Below are 18,226 nucleotides of genomic sequence, written 5' to 3'. Positions count from 1 at the left end.
TCCTTTCTATTCGATGGGGTCAGGACAGAATCAAAACCCATGCAAGTCAAGAGCCTGCCCCAACTTATGACTGATTTCCTTTCTGTCACAGGCTAATTCTGAGTATCTGTCTGCTAAAACTACCTTGGGGAGAATTTTCTGGAAACATGATGCAACACTATTAAAGACATAGGGACCCTGTTGCCTCTTGGCACAAAGGTGTTGCCTAAGTGAGGGCATTCCTGCTGCACGGGACAGTAAAACAAACTCACTTGGAGCTGGGAGTGTGGGAACTGAGTTTGAGCAATGATGAGCATTTCCATGTTAGATGAACAAGGAAGAGAGGGAAAGTTGGCTGGCAAGAGAAACTGGATCAGCCATCAAAGGACCTAGAATTTCCCTAAGCTGAATTGCTAAATGTCTTTTTGGGGAGCCCTGAGAGACACTTCTTAACAATTCTTAAGCAGGTGATGGCCCAATTCAAGCAGGAGGATGGAGGATGGAGGATGTTTGGGGAGTGAGCAGCTGACGGAGAGATGAGGAGGCTATGACTGGACAGGGCATATAGCTCCTTCAAGCCAGGGTGGAGTCCACTGGAGAAGTACATTTCTGGAGGCTAAAGTAGGAGAATCCCAAGTTTGAGGCCAGCCTCAGCAGCTTAGTGACGTCCTAAGCAACTTAGCAAGATCTTGTCACAAAATAAAAAAAATTTAATAAGGGCTGAGGATGTGACTCAGTATTTAAGCACCTCTGGGTCCAATCCCTGGTACCCAAAAAAATATTCTCTGTGAGCACTGGGTCAGGGAGAGGGACATGGAAGAGAGAATACTTAAAACCTGACAAACAGGGGACAGAAAAGTATTAAAAATAATTCAAGTCCCAACCCTGGTGCAGAGCAGGAGGAGGTGATATGAGACATGCACAGGGAAGCACTGGTTTTTAGGAAATGAGTGTGTGGATACCAAACAGCTCCACTAAGGCCAACATGCAGAGCCACGTGTGATAGAGACACTTCCTGTAAGTGGATGCTCTTCTCCTGTGCCATGGTCTAGCCCAGCTCTGTCCTCAGTTGATGGTCAGCACACACAGAAGCATGACAGAGGCCCAATGCTAGGAGATCATTTCTCCAAAAAGGGTCTCTAAGACTGTGCAAGCACAGAGCACTCCTCTGAGAGGAGAAAAAGATAAGGGAACAAGTGCAGCAGCCCTGGAGTGCTTAGGGAGTAGGAGAAGAAGCAGTCAGTGCTCTGGTCATCAGGACGGCTTCCCCAGGATCATGGGAGGAGGAGGGGGAGGTGGAGGAGGAGGAGGTATGGTGAGCTCATGCTTCAGGAGGTCAGAGGACCTGGAGCACCAGAGAGATCACTGAGTCTGAAAGCAGAAGCAAGTAAGCAGCTGGGCTCCAGGAGGGGCTTGCTAGGGCTGCATCCTTGGAGGAGTGCTCCTGTGAACTTTCTCAGAAAGTTCCCTAGCTGTCTCTCTTTGCAAAATCCATTTCTCTCTTATTAGTTCCTAGCACAAAATTCATCTGGCCCTTGACCCAGAAGCAGAGCCATTTCTGCCCCTCTCCCCACATTCTGAAGAAAGAGATGGGAACAAGAGAAATTCTTTTAAGAATGGGGTGATCTAATCCAGGCGCAGTGGTGCACACCTGTAACCCCAGGGGCTTGGGAGGCTGAGACAGGAGGATCTCAAGTTTAAAGCCAGCTTCAGGAATTTAGCAAGGCCCTAAGCAACTCAGTGAGATCGTGTCTTTAAAAAAGCAAGGGGGGAGCTGGGGATGTGGTTCAGTGGTTAAATGCCCCTGAATTCAATCCCCAGTACCAAAAAGGGGAAGGGTCGTGATACACTCCTATACTCTCAGCTACTGGGGAGGCTGAGGTAGGAGAATTGGAAGTTTGAGGCACTGGGCAACTTAGCAAGACCTATTCACAATAAAATGTTTTTAAGGGGCTGAGGATATAGCATAGTGATAGAGAATTTGCTTAGTGTGAGCAAGATCCTAGATTCAATCTGCAGGACTAAGAGCAGAAAGAAAGGAAGAAGAAAAAGAAAAAAAAACCTGGAGAGATCTGAATAGAGAAAAGAGGGAAGATCAAGATCCTAAAAGGTCATCTCAGGAATAGCAGAAATGGGACTTAGAAAGAGATTCCACATCCATCTCTGGAGAGGGAGGAGAGGAAAGAATGGGAAGAGACTGAGAAACATGGATGAGTGTGAACCACTGAGAGAGCTGGCAGGCTTCTGCAAGGTTGTCTGAATCCCCTTCACTAGGTGAGAGGTAGGTACCTGCTGAAATTAGGAGAGCCAGGGATAAGTAAGAAGGTTGAAGAAGGAAGTGCAGCAAGTATGGAACAGCTTTGGGGAGATTTTGAGAGCCCTGCTTCTCAAATGTAATATGTATAAATCACCTCGGATCTCATTTGTATGCAGGTTCTGATTTTGCAGGTCTGGGTAAGATTCTATGTTTCTAACGAGCTCCTAGGTGATGTCAGTGCTGCTGGTCCAGAGGCCACACTGAAGAGTAGGTTTAGAGAGTGGGCTAAAGAGATGAAGATAGGAATTGAGTTAAGAAACCATCCTTTGATAATATTATCTAGGGTAAAAGCCCAGAAGTGGAGACATGGAGGTAGAAGTGGAAGCCCCTGCAAGGGATGGACAGTGAGGCAGGAAGCAGAAGGGATGGTAAAGACGAGAGAGATCAGAAAAGGGCCTAGGGGAACTTCTGGGGTGGGGGGAGGCCGAACAGTGTCCCCTGGGACATTTCATCTGGGTCAGAATGGGGCAGAAAACTGATTGCACACTTGGGGGCTCCTCACAAGAGGATGGGAGTCAGTTGGGACAGGTAGATAATTTTCAGGGGTTTCTGTTAGTGCCAGCAGCAGCAAAGGCAGGCCACCACCATGCTGTTCTGCAGGACAGTGCTGGACTCATTCCAGACCTGTACACAGCCTGGCCAGAACACACCAGGCCAGAATGTGGGGAGAGGGGCAGAAATGGCTCTGCTCCTGGGTCAAGGGCCAGATGAATTCTGTGCCAGGAACTAATAAGAGAGGAATGGATTTTACAAAGAGGGGCAGCTAGGGAGAAAGAAGAGGTGAGGCTGGACTCTGAGCCCTTACAGATAGATCTACACGTCCAATTTACAATCAGAAATCAAGAGGTTTCTGAAAGGCACAGGTGGGCTACGAAAACGCTTTATGATCAGGCAACCCAGGGAGGAGAATAGGGATGGGAGGTGTAGGGAAACCGCTCAGCCTGTCTGGGCCCCAACCTAAGGAGGCGGGCGGGAGAGAGAGAGAGAGATGCTTAAGTCCTTGGCCGAGGTTAAACCGAGGTCAGGTTCGCTGGGGGAATTGCTGGGAGGACAGCCCGGGCGGATGGAGAACGAGAAGAGTAGAGCTAGAGGCGTCAAAAAGGAGCAAGTCCAGGAACAAGACGTCGGACGTGAAGAGTACGACGCGTACTTGGGGGAGAGCGAAGAGACAGTGAGGATGCTGGAGCTTCGTCCGGAGGCGACCTAGAGGCGGTGGATGTTCCCCAGTGCGGCGTGGAACGCTCCTCGCCTTGGGCCAGGCTCCCTAGCCGCGCAGACCCAGACCTTCCCTGCCTTGGCTCCTCTGGCCCCCACCGGTCCCACCTGTTCCCTCTCGCGGCCTTCCGCAGGCCGCAGCCCCCAGCCCCGGCGACCGACTCGCCAGGGTCCGCCCCGCCGCCGCGGCCCGAGCCCGGCCGCTCCTCCCCCGATGATGTCACGTCCCTGGCCGCCCCTCGGCCGGCCGCGCCGCCCCGCCCCCGCCTCCCCCGGCCCCCAGTCCCCTGGGCCCGCCCGCTCCCGACATCCCTCCTCCCGCCCGCGCTCCCTCCCTTCGGCTCCCGCTCCCCCGGGAGCGGCGGCGGCGGCGGGATGGCCCGGGCCCGCGGCCAGGCCCCGGGGAGCGGCGGACGGCGGCGGCCGCGGCGGGGCGGCGCGGGAACCGGGCCCCGGGGGGAGTCCGCTGGGCTGCTGCTGCTGCTGCTCCAGGTGCTGCCGCCCGGGGCTGCGGCAGGGCCCGGACGCCGGGGCACTCGGGGCGCCGGCGGTGGCGGCGTCTGCTGGCCCGGTGTTGCCCCTGCCTTTCCCCGGGACGCTCGGCTGCTGCTGCTCCTGCCGCCACTGCCACCACTGTCGCCACCGCCGCCGAGCTCTGCGCCCGCAGCCTCCGCCTCCCGGATGGTAATCAGCGCCCCGCGCCGGCGCCGCGGGCGGGCGGGAGGTGGGGGCGACGAGGGGGAAAGGGCGGGCAGCCCCGCGCCCCCTCCTTGCCCGAGGCAGCTCCGGGGCGCTCGGCCCCCCCCCCTCCGACGACCGCGGCCCCGGGCAGCCGCCAGGGCGCGCCTCTGGGGCGCCTCCGTGCGGACCGGGTGCGGGCTCCGTTCCCCGCCCTCCCCGCCCAATTCGCAGTCCGCCCGCCAGTGCTCAGGCCGCGGGGGAATCCCTCCATCTCCCCGCCCCGCGCCCCGGGAGGGGAGGGGACAGCGCCAGCGCCCGCGGACCCGCTTTTTCCGAGGGAGCGCCCAAGAAGCAAGCGCGCACTGAGCCACCCGGACTCCGCGCTGCGCTGCACTCTTGGAGGCGCCTGGTGCGGTCGGGTCCGCCTGAACTGCGACGCCCACAGCCTCGGCGGGACCGGATCCCCGGCGACGGAGGCGCCCACAGACCGCGCGCCCTTATGTTCCCTGCGCAGGACGCTCTGCCCCGCGGCGGGCTGAACCTGAAGGAGGAGCCGCTGCTGCCCGCTGGCCTTGGCTCAGTGCGCTCCTGGATGCAGGGGGCGGGCATCCTGGACTCCAGCACAGCAGCGCAGAGGTAAGCGCTCTACCAGACCCAGCGCGCTCAGGTTGGACCGTTCTGCGCCGCTTTCGCTCCGCTGTCTTAGTTGCTGGAGCCAGGGGTGGAGGGAGCCCTAACTCTGGACGGTCTCCTTGAGTTCTCGTGCTTCCCCTGTCCCGAGCGCCTAGGCTTCCTCCAGAGGTTATGGGGCGGGCCGGGGCGGGGCTTCTGCTTTCACTCTCGGGGCTGTCCGAACTCTGATTTCTGAAGGTCGCTCACGGAGGTTCAGGGCTCTAAAGGAGGAGGCAATCTCTTTGCCCGCAGTCCCTAAGCCATCACCCAAAGCCACCAGCCGTCTAGGAACCTCCAACCCCCTCTTAGGCAGTCCCAGTGCCTCTGCTTGTCCAATTCCGCGGTCTTCTGCCAAGACAAGAAACTCTGCCCACTTTCTCCTTTCCCACACTCATCAGAGTTACAGGGCCAGAGATGCTGCTGAAAGGCCGAAGGGTGGTGAATGGATTAGGAGGGCATTGGGCCTGGATGCACTGATCACTGATCAGGGAATGGGCCGGGCCCTGCCTCTTCATCAGGTGTTTTTCCGTTAGATCCTGCGGGAGGCAGGGGGCCCTTGGGAACGCAGCGCCCAAGCCTATCTCTCCTGACTCTTACAAGGGTCTGGGTGGGGGCCTAGATGAGGATGGACTCCAGGATTTGGACGGAAGGTTAAAGGCTTATTGACTAGCTTCCTTCAGCACCTGGAACACCGAACTTTTAGTAACCCCAGTTGTGAATGGGGAGAGGCTGACTCTGCAAACAGCTAGCTGGAGCAGGGTGGGCTCTGGGCTTTGGGCTTCCCGGAAGTTTCAGCAGCTGCTGTCCAGCCGCTTGAAACGAGTCTGATAGGGAGTTCCCAGGGCAGACCAGGCCTGGCACACCTGTCTACGTTCACATGCCCAGTCCTGTCCAGGGACCACCACTCATAATCCACCCCAACCTTACCCAGTAATGCACATACACATCACTTCATGTGCAAACCCAAGCAGTGTTTTTGCCAGCCTATCCTTTCAGGGCCATCAGGAGGGAGCACTGTGGCCTCTGGCTAGAGCTGATCTCTTCAGAAGGACAAAGCGTCTTGCTGATGAATCAATTCCCTTAAGTTTTATGAGTGACATAACTATATTCTAGAAAAACTGGAACGAACACACACACACACACACACACACACACACACACAATCTGGCCTCTGTATCAACTATTGTCAGCATTTTAGTGTATTTCTTTCCCTTCTTTTTCTCCACTAACTGGTTTTTGTTTGCTTGTTTGTTAATGTATGCTCTGATTAGAAATATGTGTCCTGCCTATTTTTCTGTTTATTCTGGCTTTTTCTTTAACTTGAGATGCTCAATTTCTTTACCTGGGCCTATCCTTATCCCTATCACTAGCTGTGCAGTGAGAGCTCTTTGCAAGAACTGGTGGGGAGTTGCAGTGGAGTTTCTGAGATCCAAGTTTCCTCTTTCTCCCTGATCTTTCCCTCTGTCCCTGCCCAGAGGTTGTAGGTTGGCTGAAAGGGAAACATGCAAAGAAGGCAGCAGCTTTGTATCCTGTAAGTTGCAGAAAGTGTGGGGATGAGTCCCATGCCCAGAACTAGATCATTGGTAGTGATGTCTGAGCGGGAGGGTTCTTGAGTGGGGTTGAAGTGTCCAATCTGACTACCCAGGGCCACATCACTAGGACTCAGAAACCTTCATCAATTTGAACAGGGAGGGGCATCTTCAGGCTGCTTGCTTCCAAGTTCAGAAAATTCCAAGTCTCAGGACCCAGAATGAGAGCCCCACACATTTAGTTGAATCTCTTCTCCACTTTCAGAAGGAGAGGCTAATCCTTGCTCCTCATCCTTCCTCATGTCCTGCCATCTCTCCATTGATACTTTATTCTTTAGTCAGTTCTCTACTCTAGTCTTCCCATCCCAAAACAGCAAAAAGGGACATTCCTTTCCTGTCCCCACCTACCTCTTCAGCCTCTGCTGGCTTCCCCAAGGCAGTTTGGAAGTGAAGAGTTGTCACTGATGTCTTCCTGTCCTTCACCCTAAAGCCACCTGGTTGTCAAGGCTTATGGATGTTTCCTTCTGTGTCCCAGTCCCAATCTCCATCCCACAGTCACCACTTTTAACAATGATACCTCCTCACTCTTGACCCCATCCCTCCCTGGGTTGAAGGATACCTGTGCCCTGGTTTGCCAGCTCAGCCTTCTGGTCTGGTTCCCTGCCTCCACCTCTTACTGCTCCCTCAAAACCATCTTTCATGCACCACAGACCAAAGCATTATTTCCACTTTTTTTCTGATCATGTCTCTGACCTGATTAAAAATAAAGCGACCCACCCCACTGTGCACTTGCTCTTGCCCTCCCATCCTACCCAGGGGAATGGTAGTTAGTACCATCTAAGGATGCTTACCATAGGCCAGAGAGCTTCCTCTACCTGTCCCTACGTCCTCCTGGATAACCTGTATTCACGGCCCATCAAAATCTGATCCCAGCCTTCCTTCCACAGTGTATGACACTTGGCATACAATGTGGAAAATTAACAGGACTGCCAGTAAGTCCTACCTTCTCTTAAAATAGTCCCCTGCACTCAGTGTCCACATACTCCTAAATAAAGTCTCAGCAGCCTTCAAGACCCCTCCCCCACACCAGCATCTGCTCTATCTGTGCCCTCCCATCCTCCCCATCCCTCAGGATGCTTACCACAGGCCAGAGTTTGCTGTTCTCTCTGCCTGTCTTTATCTTCCTGGCCCTGCCAGCTGGGGCCTTCCTCTAGGGCCAGGATGGCGGCTCATTCATTCTTGTGTCCACGTCACCCAAGACAGGCTCAATCAGTCTGCAAAGGGATAATGAGTATCTGCTGAAAATAGAGTGCATCTGAGAAGACTCCCAAATCCCTTTCTGTTGGGTTCCCCTCTTCACCTTGGTGGCCTCCAGGAACCTGGTACTGGAGAAGCTATTCCTTCCCCCATTTTAGAACTTGGCCTTTACAAAATGCCAAGGTTTTATAGAAGGTGGGTGAGGAAGAGAAGGCCCAGAAGGCTTCCCAAGGTCAATAAGAGTGGCTGTGCCCACAGGAAGGAAAGTTCTGAGCAAGAGAGGTAGGGAGAGAAGAGGAATTGCGTACTCATCACTTGGAGGCAGGAGACAAGGGCAGGGCAGGTGAAGAAGGTGCCAGTAGAGAGGTCTTCTCTCTCCCTGCTGGTATCTTCCTACCAGGGAAGTCTGCACAAGGACCCCTGGCCATTGCTGTGACTGCTCCTGACCTGAACCAATAAGACTTTATCTCTGAAACCACATGCACAGCCCCAGCCCACTCTCCCTGCCTCCCCTGCAGACCCACATTCTTCTGCTGGCCAGATCAGCACAGGGGCAGCTCCCTCCTCCTTCAGTTGTGCTTCCAAGGCTGGGGAGACCTCTGGAAGGCCCAGACCAGTCCTTTCCCTGGATGAGACCCCTGGAGGACCCAGGCCAGCTTTCTCCCATGAGCCTGTCCTAGCCCATGAGCAGGGCCTCGGAGAGGGAAGCCAGCTGGGGCTGCCTTTCCTGTAAGCAGCTGCAGGCCAGCCTCCCTGCTAGGAAATGCTTTTGTTTGCTTTAATAATTAATAGCTGCTCCTCTGCCTGGGACCTGGCAAGCAGGCCTGCGGGTGGGTGGTGAAGAGAGGGTGGGCAGAAGAGAGGCAGGGTGGGCAGTCTGTAGGTAGAACTGAGGGCTAGGAGAGAGAGAGAGCCTTCTTTCCCCTTGCACCCCACCTCCTTCAGGGACCTGGGTCTCTGAACTAGCTTCCTGGGGCAAGTGAGCAGAACATCTGCTAGGCAGTGGGAAGAGGGGATCTGGAGCCTTTGCAGCCCCAAACCTCCTCTCCAGCAGGACCATCTGCACACAGGTTCTGGGCAGCTGCCTCTAGCCACCAGGCCTTCCCTCTGCCTGCATTGCTGAAGTGGGTGACCCTGTGAGCTACTGCTTTTATCTTCCCTGGTTTGTGGCACTGGGCATGTCGAGGGGTGAGCAGGACCAGGCCAATAGATCTTGGCTGGGGCAGGAATACCAGGCTCAGCATGATGATCATTGGCAGTCCCAGGGGTTCAGAGGATGCCTTTGGGAGAGGAGTGGGTGCCAATGGGGTGCTTAGAGAAAGGCAGAATGTGGAGGAAAGGAACAGGGGACTTATGAAGTCATGTCAGGATGGGAAAGAGAAAAAGCTGTATTTAGAGAGGGACTTTAGGGAAATCTTAGACCAGGGATGGAATGCAGGAGACCTACACTTTTTGTTCCTCCCTCTTGATGGAGGGGGGAGGATGGCCAACGAAAGGTCGCCTTCCATTGCTGTTGATCCCAGGGCTTGTCACAGTTACCCCAGCATCCCAGACTTGAAGATGGATCAGGCTCAAGCCTTGGGCTGAGCCACCTCTCTGAGCCTTGGGCTGACAGGGTGGGCATGAGCTAAGATGGGGTGGGGGAAAGAAGGCAGAAGATCAGGGCTCCAGCCTAGGTCATGTGTCTTCTGGGGGGGGGGAGGGGTGGTTGGGATGGCTGTCATTAAATTGCTCATATTTGTAATAAGCATGTGGCCAAGGATATAAAGAGCCACTAGTGGTTTGCGGATAGAGAACAGAGACTACAAAAGGGGGGCTTTATCTATACTCGAGGGACCTGGCAGGGTCTAGGCTGCCCTGAGAAGAGCCCTAGGAAATCCTGTTAAGCCTTGCAAAGAGAGCATCTCCAGGGACCTGTGAATGGTCCCATCAATAGCAGCCAGATATTCTGTAGCTCCCACCATTTCCTCACATGCCTCCCTGTGTACTCTGGGGTATTATTAATCTGACCAGCTGAGTGGCGAAGGCTGTGAAGCCTTGTGTCACTTGGCAGTGCTCAGGAAGCCCAGGCACACCCATGGTTTGGTACAAGGCAGATTTCCTCTCATCAAAAAGTATGTGTGCAAAATAAATCTTTTTGGTGACACAGTCTCTGATTTTGGAACTAGCTAGGAATAGGAGATGGAAAGAGAGTGAAATGGGGTGTGGGAGAAATACAGAAGTGAATGCTTTCTCCTCCCAATCTGGGTTCTCTGGTACAGGAGTAAGTGCCCTTCAACCTCAGTAGTCCCTGGAGTTGAAAGGAAAGCATTTTGAACATCGTGTTTAAAACAGTCTTTTTAAGAAAGTGAGGAAATCCGTAATTCATTTTGGAATCTTTACAGAAGTGGTTAATGTAGCTGTTTTTTGTCACTCGGCGCTGCATTTATCTGAGAAAGGTGCTTATGTGGTGTGCTTTGTTCACTAATGATACTAAGTGAAGGAAATGTCTCTGAATCATGGGATCCAGCAATGGGGTATGCTAAAGGGCAGTGCGAACTTACAGTTGTCATAAACTGGGATCTGCCAGGCTGCACGCAGGCCTTCAGGGCTGGAGTTTTGCTGACTTTCTTCATACCCCAGCGCTCTGGATGGCTGGTAGGCCGTCTCCCACCCATATCCCCTCAGGACCCTTGGTAAGAGGCCTGCTTCTCCTACTAGTGTCTGCTTCACTTTGCTTGAGGATTTGTACAGGAAGGCAGAACCCATTCTGTCCATTTGCATGGCAGGCCGGAAGTGCCAGATAAATAACAGCCCTGGGAGCCATCAATGACTGAAGTTGCCTGACAAATGCACCAGCTCACCCAGCCATGGCTCTGGGTGTACGTATTCTATGTGTTTCCAGGGTTCCCCCATGGGATTGAGTTCCAGTTGCCCAAAACAGGAGCTTGTTGAAAATGCACTCTTTAGGGCTGAGGTTGTAGCTCAGTAGTTGAATGTTTGCCTCGCATGGGTGAGGCACTGGGTTGGATCCTCAGCACCACATAAAAAAATAAATAAATAAAACAAAGATATTGTGTCCATGTACAACTAAAAAAAAAAAAAAACAGTAAATGCACTCTTTATCTTCTCATCTTGTCTCCCCTACCACCTCACCCCATGCTCACCCCCAATGACTCCTGGAATTGCTGCCCAAATAAACTTTGTATTTGAATTGTTGCCTCAGGGTCTGCTTCTAGGGGAAGCCAAAGGAATGACTCGCCTCTCCAGGCTTTGGGGTCTCTAGTCTCCCTTCTCTCCATCTTTCTTTCTTTTAGATAAAGAGTATAAATCAATAGACATCTTGAAGTTTCTTTCCATGCACCAGTGGTTGTCTGGGCAGCTCCACTTTGAAGACCACAGAATCAAAGACCTTGGCCTTTATCCATATCCCCTGTTTCTCAGTCTTAGAGCTGAAGTGCCTTACCTCATTATCCCATAACATGCACCCAGGATGTACCTATCAGGGGCCTCAGAACAATGGGCTCCCCTGAGTTGTTTGAGTGATCTCTGTTTCTTTCTTTCTGGTTTTTAATCTTGATTTGCTTTCTCATTACAAGAGCATCTGCTACTCACCTTCCCTCTCCCAGGACTGTCCCTTTGGGGCTTGTAATTGTATTCAACAGATGTGGATACATCACCTACTATGGTTGGGAGTGAAGAGGTCTTGGGGACAATCAGGGAAGGAAGGCACCGTCCAGCTTGCCTGTTTTCTCCCAGTTCCTGTTCCTCCCCACAGGCTGCTCCTTGTGCCATTCTGTCCCTTATCCATAGGAAATACTAGAATGTCTTTAGAGCATTTACTTTGATCTCAGGAGATCTCAGGCAGGGGTATGAAGGAAGTAAGCTGGAGACTTGCCAGACAGGAGCAGCCTCGTGCCCGCAAGTGTCTTGCCCGCTCTGTAATTCTCCCATGGTCCGGAGTGGGTTAGAGCTGTCATTCATACTATTCTGTGCTCGTCCATGATAATGATCCTATCTCAGAGATGAAAACTAGTTAATGCTGCCCCACGGACCAGACGCGGATGCCTGTGAGCCTGGGAGGATGATTGGGCTTCAGATCCATGAGCAGTGCAGGGAAGTCAGGTTGATGCTCTGGGCTGCCTCAGGGGAAGTGCAGCTGAGCAGGACCTGCTGTGGGGCAGAGCACAGGCAAGTGAACTGTGCCCCCGGCCTGCAATACTGGATACTGGTCCACAGATCCAGGGGAGCCTGCTTTCTTCCCCTCCCCTAGTCCCTATACTCCCTCACCCCCAGTAATCCCCTCCCATGGAGAGACCAAGCCCAGTGAAGGGAGTTTAGCATGGGGCTTAGACCAGACTTCCTTGGTCTGGTTCTCAGGGGCCTAGCAGGAGCTGGGAGCAGGCAGGACCCAGGACTGACTGATATTTGCCAAAGATAGGGGGCAAGGAGAGGATAGACTCTGTACCCATTTGGAATTTGGCGTGTGTAGTGCAAGGGCCTCTGTGTAGAAGGAGTGTGTTGAGCGGCCAAGGGGATTCTGTTGGCTCTCAGCATACACCCCTCCTTTCTTTCTCTGACCTCTCCTTCCCCACTACCCAGGAGACTTCCAGGCTGAAAAGTCAGAATAAGGGGCAGCAGTGACCTGGGATTGCTCCACAATGCCACCCCCTCTGGCCTTCTCTCCCACTAGGTAGTCCTGGAACCTTCCCCTTAGCGAGCTCAAACTAAGCTGGCCCTGGGAGAAGGAAGGAGGAGCTCAGGGTTGGCACCTCATTAGCATATTCATCAACATTAATCAGGAACCTGCTGTGATCGAAAGCCCTCTTAGGGCTTCCCTGCCTCTCAGCTGGTTAGGGAAGTGGGTGGAGGGGCTGGTCAAGGCCTCCACTTGAAAGGGCTGCAGTCCAAGGGGAAGGGAATGGAGAAGAATGCAGGGAGCAGGACATCCCTGGAGAAAGAAACCTTTGGCCCCTCCCCCTCATCTTGAGCAGGGGAGGAGAGGTCTCATCATTTCTGCCTCCTGTATCACCACTTCATATGACCACTGTGGCTCCCAAGCACCCTCTCAGCGGGGAGGAACAATGTTCATTATATTATTTGGGTGTAATCTGTAAGGGTAAAAACACAAGCCCCTCCTGCCCATGGCATCTCAGGTACTATGACTTAGAATAGAAAAGAGTTAATTGATTTTAAACTATATGGAGATTCCAGGTGTGGTGACACACACCTGTAATCCCAGCAGGTTGGGAGGCTAAGGCAGGAGGATCACAAGTTTGAGGCCAGCCTCAGCAGCTTAGGCCCTAGGCAAGTTAGTGAGAGCCTTCTCAAAATAAAATTTAAAAATTAAAAATAAAAAGGGCTGGGGATGTAGTTTAATGATAATTGCTCCTAGGTTTAATCCCTAGTATGAAAGAAAGAGAGAGAGAGAGAGAGAGGAGGGGGGGAAGGAAGGAAGGAAGGAAGAAATTATATGGTTAAAAAACGTTCAGCAGGAATGGATTTGGCAGCCATTATCCCAGTGGCATGCCTCTGGTGGGCATCTGGGATGCTGGTCTTCGTGGCTCTTAGGGCAGTTCATTCTCTCCCTACAGCAGCCTCCCATTGGCCCACCACACTGTGTCCTCCCCTGTAGCATCTTCTAAGTTCTGCCTGCCTTTGGAACTTTCTAGTGACCCTTAGTCATGTTTCCCAAACTACACTCCCCAGTAAAAGTATCTATCAAGTAAGAATAAGCATGATGCATTAACTGTCTGTTACTGCATAAAATAGTTACTCCAAACTCAGCAGCTTAAAACCAACATTTATTTCACAGTTTCTGTGAATGAGAAATCAAGGAGCAGCTTCGCTGGGCGGTTCTGGCTCAGGGCTTGTCCTGAGGCTGTGGTCAAGATGGTGGTCGGGGCTGCCATTATCCGAAGGCTTGACTGAGCCTGATGGATCTGCATTCAAGGTAGCTCAAATTGACAAGTTGGTGCTTGGCTGTTGGCAGGAGGCCTCAGTTCTTCTCTCCATAGAGCAGTCTGAGTCCTCACAACATGGCAGCTGGCTTCCTTGGAGTGACAGTCTGAGAGAGAGCACAAGGCAGAAGCTGCAATGCCTATATGATCTAGCCTTGGAAATTGTGTGCTACCATTTGTGCCATATTCTATTGGCAGCACAGACCAATCCCAACCCAATATGAGAGGAGACTCCACAAGGGCATGGATCATTAGGAATCATTTTGGAGGGAACACTGGCCTGTGCCAGCTCAAGTAGAATCTGGAGGATATCTCAAGGCCCCCCCAAAGACTCCCAGTGAGCCACGAAACTGCATTTCCCAGCAACTGTGGCCACAGAACCCATTCTAAAGGGAGAATCTGGAGCCACAAAACATCTAAGGAACATGCTTTGGAAGACCACAGCCCAGAGAAGAAAGTCTAAACTCCTTCTCCTAGTGTTTGGTACCCTGCACATTCTGGCAGGACTTCCCATGCAAATTTTTCTCTCCTCACTTCACTTTTTCTTCTTTCTTTTATTTTCTCTCTCTCTCTCTCTCTCTCTCTCTCTCTCTCTCTCTCTCTCTCTCTCTCTCTCTTTCTTTTTTCTCTTTTTTTTTTTTTTTGAGATGGGGGTCTATCTACTGTGTTACCCAGACTGGTCTCAAAGTCATGAACTCAAGTGATTCACCCTAGCCTACCATATATAGCCAGGACTATAGGCATGCACTGCCACATTCAACCTCCACTTCAGTTTTTGAAATCTGGTCCAGAGACACTAACCCTCACATGCCCAGCCATTTCTCAGGCTGTTGGTTCTGTTTTGTTGCCTCCTCCACTTATTGAGCTCCTATTTACTCCTCAAATCCAGAGGAAAAGCCACCATCTCCGTGAAGTTTTCCCCTCCTCTCCCACAAAAAGAATCGATTTTTTTTTCTTTTCTTTTCTTTTTTTTTTTTTTAGCATTTCTTAGTTTTATACATGGTGACATCTTTTGGGAAATGCCTACCACTTTGTCCCATGTTCCACTTCTCTGTGAAAGAACAAAAGAAAGAAATGCCTCTCCTTCAAGGCATTTCACTCCAGTCCCATTTGTCGGTACACCAGACCTTAGTACACCACTGGAATTCAGGAAGTATTTGACAAGCAGGATCTTGATTCTTCTCTTCCTTCTGCTCTTACCCTGGCCTTGCTTCTGGGAATGGCTTCTGATGAACCAGGAGAAAATGCTTGGCAAGGTCAGACTAGAAGGTTCTCCTGCCCCAGGGAGCCATGGTTGTCTTTCTTTGGGCTGGAGACAGATCTCTGTACACCTGGGGAAGATATTCCCCATCTTCAGCCATACACCAGGGTCCAGACTGAGCAGACTTGTGGCCTGAAGCCAGTTTGATGTCTCTGATAATGTGAGGGACACCATTTCCTAGGCCATACTACAGGCTCACAGAAGCCTCAGCTGTGGGCTCGGATTCAATGGGAAATTTGTTCCAGAACCTTCCAAGTGCCCCTTAATTGCCCTAACAGGCAGTCCCAGGAGCCTGTGGTCAATAAGATGGGTTGGTTTGTACTTCTGGCTTCTGAGATCAGATTTTCAAAATGTGGAGCTGAGGGAAAAGCCTGAGAGGGGGCCTGACAGGAGGCCTCCAGGCGACACCCATGCAGGTACCCTTTGCTTCCAAAGCAGCAGACCAGGTGATCCTGGTGCTGAGAGGCCTCATTCAGGGACCAAGATAGCCCAGACCAGGGTGGAAGAGCCCATGTAGTCTGATTTCTTGCCCAAACTCTTGACATCTTGGAGCCGGGTCCTGGCCAGAGACATGGGGGTCTTTCTCACGGGAGGGTCCTTCCGGCGGTTTTCCAGCTCCTTTCCTCCTGCAGTGGCGTGGGCCTGGCACGAGCACATTTTGAGAAGCAGCCCCCTTCCAACCTCAGGAAATCCAACTTCTTCCACTTCGTGCTGGCCATGTATGACCGGCAGGGGCAGCCCGTGGAGGTGGAGCGTACAGCCTTCATCGACTTCGTGGAGAAGGACCGAGTGAGAGGCTCGTGGGCTGGCCTGGGACCAGCACTGGGAGGGACGGGAGGACTTAAGGGACCCCCGACCCTGCAACACATGCACACGTGCGCACACACACTCACACACACTGGGGCAAATGGATGGATAGATGTTGGATGAATAGAGAGGGGGTGGATGGCTAAAAGGGAGGAGAGTGGGCTTAAGGAAGAGGGTATGGGTACAGGAGGCTCAAGGGTCCCTGAGTACCTTGGCAACCTTCCTCCTCTTGTCCCTTAGGAGCCTGGGGCAGAAAAAACAAACAACGGGATCCATTACCGCCTGCGGCTGGTGTATAACAATGGTAAGCAAAGGCCAGTACCTTGCTCAGCCCCGACCCAGAAGAAGCCTGAGTACCGCAGCACTGTGTGACATACAAGGCCCCTTGCCAGTGGTGGGGAGGGTGGGGGTGTGATCCAGTCATCAGAGGCCCCGGGTACACCCCGACAGCAACCCTCCCCACCTTCCCACCTTAGGACTTCGGACAGAGCAAGACCTCTATGTGCGACTCATCGACTCCATGTCTAAGCAGGTGAGCCAGCCAGGGGATGCGAGGCCTGTCCCACCTTCTTCTTGGACCTGGCTCCCTCCTCTCTGAGTGAGCTCCTCATCCTGTCCTTGTCCACCTCCCCACCCCTGTGCCTTTTATCCACACCAGTCTCACTCTTCCAGTCCCCACCCCTGCTTGGAGTAGGAGCTAGGACCATTGGGCACTTTCTCTCTAGTCAGAAATGACGATATTTGTGTGAGCCTCTGGCTTAGGTCATGTCCCCTGGCAGCTCAGCCTAAGATGAGAATTCAGGTGCAAGTAGTTTGTTGGGGATATGGCCCAGGGGTGGGTCGGGGGAGGCTGGAGAGAAGGGGAGGGAGGAGAGCAGGCAGGAAGATGCACAGCTAGGAGATGGCCACAGACTGATCCACAGAGAGCACTGGAGAAGAAATGGCACCAGTGTTGGCCCAGCCTGAATTGAGGAGGCCAAGATTTTGCACTGTGTATCAGTCAGTCATTGTTTGGGGACTCCTCCTAAGGGAAGTGGATGCAGGAGAGGCAGCTCCGTCTCTGGGGAGCAGTTCTCCAGAGAAAGCCCTCCACAGCCAGCACAGTGGGGGCTGGGTGCTCTGGTCCTGTAAAGGGATCTGGGTGAGGCCCCAGGAGCTTCCACTGCAGATTCTCAGCTCCTTGCTAATGTGACAATCACAGGAAGGAGGGTCAGAGGCCAACATAAGCAGCTTGGAGAAAATGAAACCTGAGTGAAGCCCTGATGGATTGTGTGAGGCAGAACCCCAAGTCTCAGGGCTTCTCAAAGACACTGTGCTTGCTGGTCAGGAGTGGCTCAAGTTGCAAACAGGCCAGATCAGTGGCCTGGAATGCAAGGTAGACACTTGAACTGTCCTGCATGGGCAGAGGCTTCTAGCAGCCTCCATCTAGTCCCAGGGCAGAGGAAGAAATAGTTTATATCCAGAAATCTTTGGTCTCTGTGGTGGGAGAAGAAGGTCAGGCAGCAACAAATTGGAGTTTTGTTGAGGATAAGTGAGGAAAGAGTTCAAAGACATTCAGAGAGAAAGAGACCCCACAGAGGAGGAAGCCTGGGAGGCCCAGAGAGCTACAGACAGGGAAGCCAGATTTGCAGTCTTGGAAGCTCACCCCTTGCTCAGGGCAGATGCAGGCTGGGGAAGCTGGGGAAGATGTTGATCCAAGAGTCTGAGCCAGACACACTGGCCTGGCCTAGGGAGGTGATAGGATGGGGGAAGAGGCAGCTGTGCAGCCCTTGGATCTGATAAGTTAGCAGGGTAACTAAGAGGGACAACATTCATGAGCAGAGTCAGAGGTCCACTAGGAGTGTGGGAACACCCTGCATGGAGGAGGAATATGATGCAGGGTGAGGATAGGAGCATGTCTGTCCCATTGGCAGCCTGGCCTTGGTCCTAGTGGAGACACCCCCATCACCACAGACCCCAAGAAGAGCTACCTTTAGAAAGAGCTTCCTGCAGATAAACACAATCTGTCGAGCTCATGCCATTTTTGCTACCCTGGTGGTGGTCCTGTTCTGGGGGTAGGAGGCTCTGCACTGGGCCAGCCAGGCTCCAGCCTCCTGCTTTGCACCCCTGGGCTCCCTCAGAGCAAGGTGGAGGGCATGATCTTCTCCGGGGGGCAGGGACTCTCCTCAGCCTGGGCTTGGGAGATGCCAGTGTAGACCCACAGCCCACCTTTGCACTCCCCCTGGACTTGAGAGGAGCCTCCTTCCTCTCCAGCCTGTGTGCTCCCCCTCCCCCAGGCCATCATCTATGAAGGGCAGGACAAGAACCCTGAAATGTGCCGAGTGCTGCTCACCCATGAGATCATGTGCAGGTGAGACGGGCTGTGTCGTTTGCCTCGCGCCCCTTTGCCAGAATGTTGCCAAGGCCTCCGCCAGTCCCTGCCCCCTGAGCTTGCCGCCCCCCCTTCACAGTACCCCTGGGAGCTTGGTGAGGGGAGGGGTGAGAGGAGTGAGGCCCCTGGGTACAGTGCTGGCTGAGGAGAGGGTCCTTGAGGCCCCATTAGCCTGGCCTGTTTATGTGGCTTCTCCGA

The 18,226-nt window shown here is 53.1% G+C and overlaps 1 protein-coding gene across 12 annotated transcripts in view; it reads left to right on the top strand.

Moving 5' to 3' along the window:
* The first annotated feature begins 3,769 nt into the window (after positions 1–3,769).
* The window catches only part of Ebf4 (EBF family member 4), a 64,745-nt gene continuing 50,288 nt past the window's right edge, over positions 3,770–18,226 (top strand). For 2 of the 12 annotated variants that reach the window (XR_013439586.1, XM_078051528.1), the window contains exons 1-6: positions 3,770–4,195; positions 4,707–4,828; positions 15,483–15,639; positions 15,898–15,961; positions 16,134–16,189; positions 17,934–18,007. Coding sequence is in view for 10 of the 12 variants with exons in the window: in XM_078051528.1 (XP_077907654.1) it covers positions 3,887–4,195; positions 4,707–4,828; positions 15,483–15,639; positions 15,898–15,961; positions 16,134–16,189; positions 17,934–18,007 (782 nt within the window). In the remaining 2 variants the exon portion in view is untranslated. Of the gene's footprint in view, positions 4,196–4,706; positions 4,829–15,465; positions 15,640–15,897; positions 15,962–16,133; positions 16,190–17,933; positions 18,008–18,226 lie in introns of those variants that run through there. The other 10 variants (XM_078051523.1, XM_078051526.1, XR_013439585.1 and 7 more) reach the window with 9 other exon arrangements.

The sequence above is a fragment of the Ictidomys tridecemlineatus genome, chromosome 5, assembly GCF_052094955.1.
Source record: "Ictidomys tridecemlineatus isolate mIctTri1 chromosome 5, mIctTri1.hap1, whole genome shotgun sequence".
Classification (NCBI taxonomy): domain Eukaryota; kingdom Metazoa; phylum Chordata; class Mammalia; order Rodentia; family Sciuridae; genus Ictidomys; species Ictidomys tridecemlineatus.
Note: the sequence above shows the minus strand (reverse complement) of the source record. Positions and strands in the feature narration are given on the sequence as shown.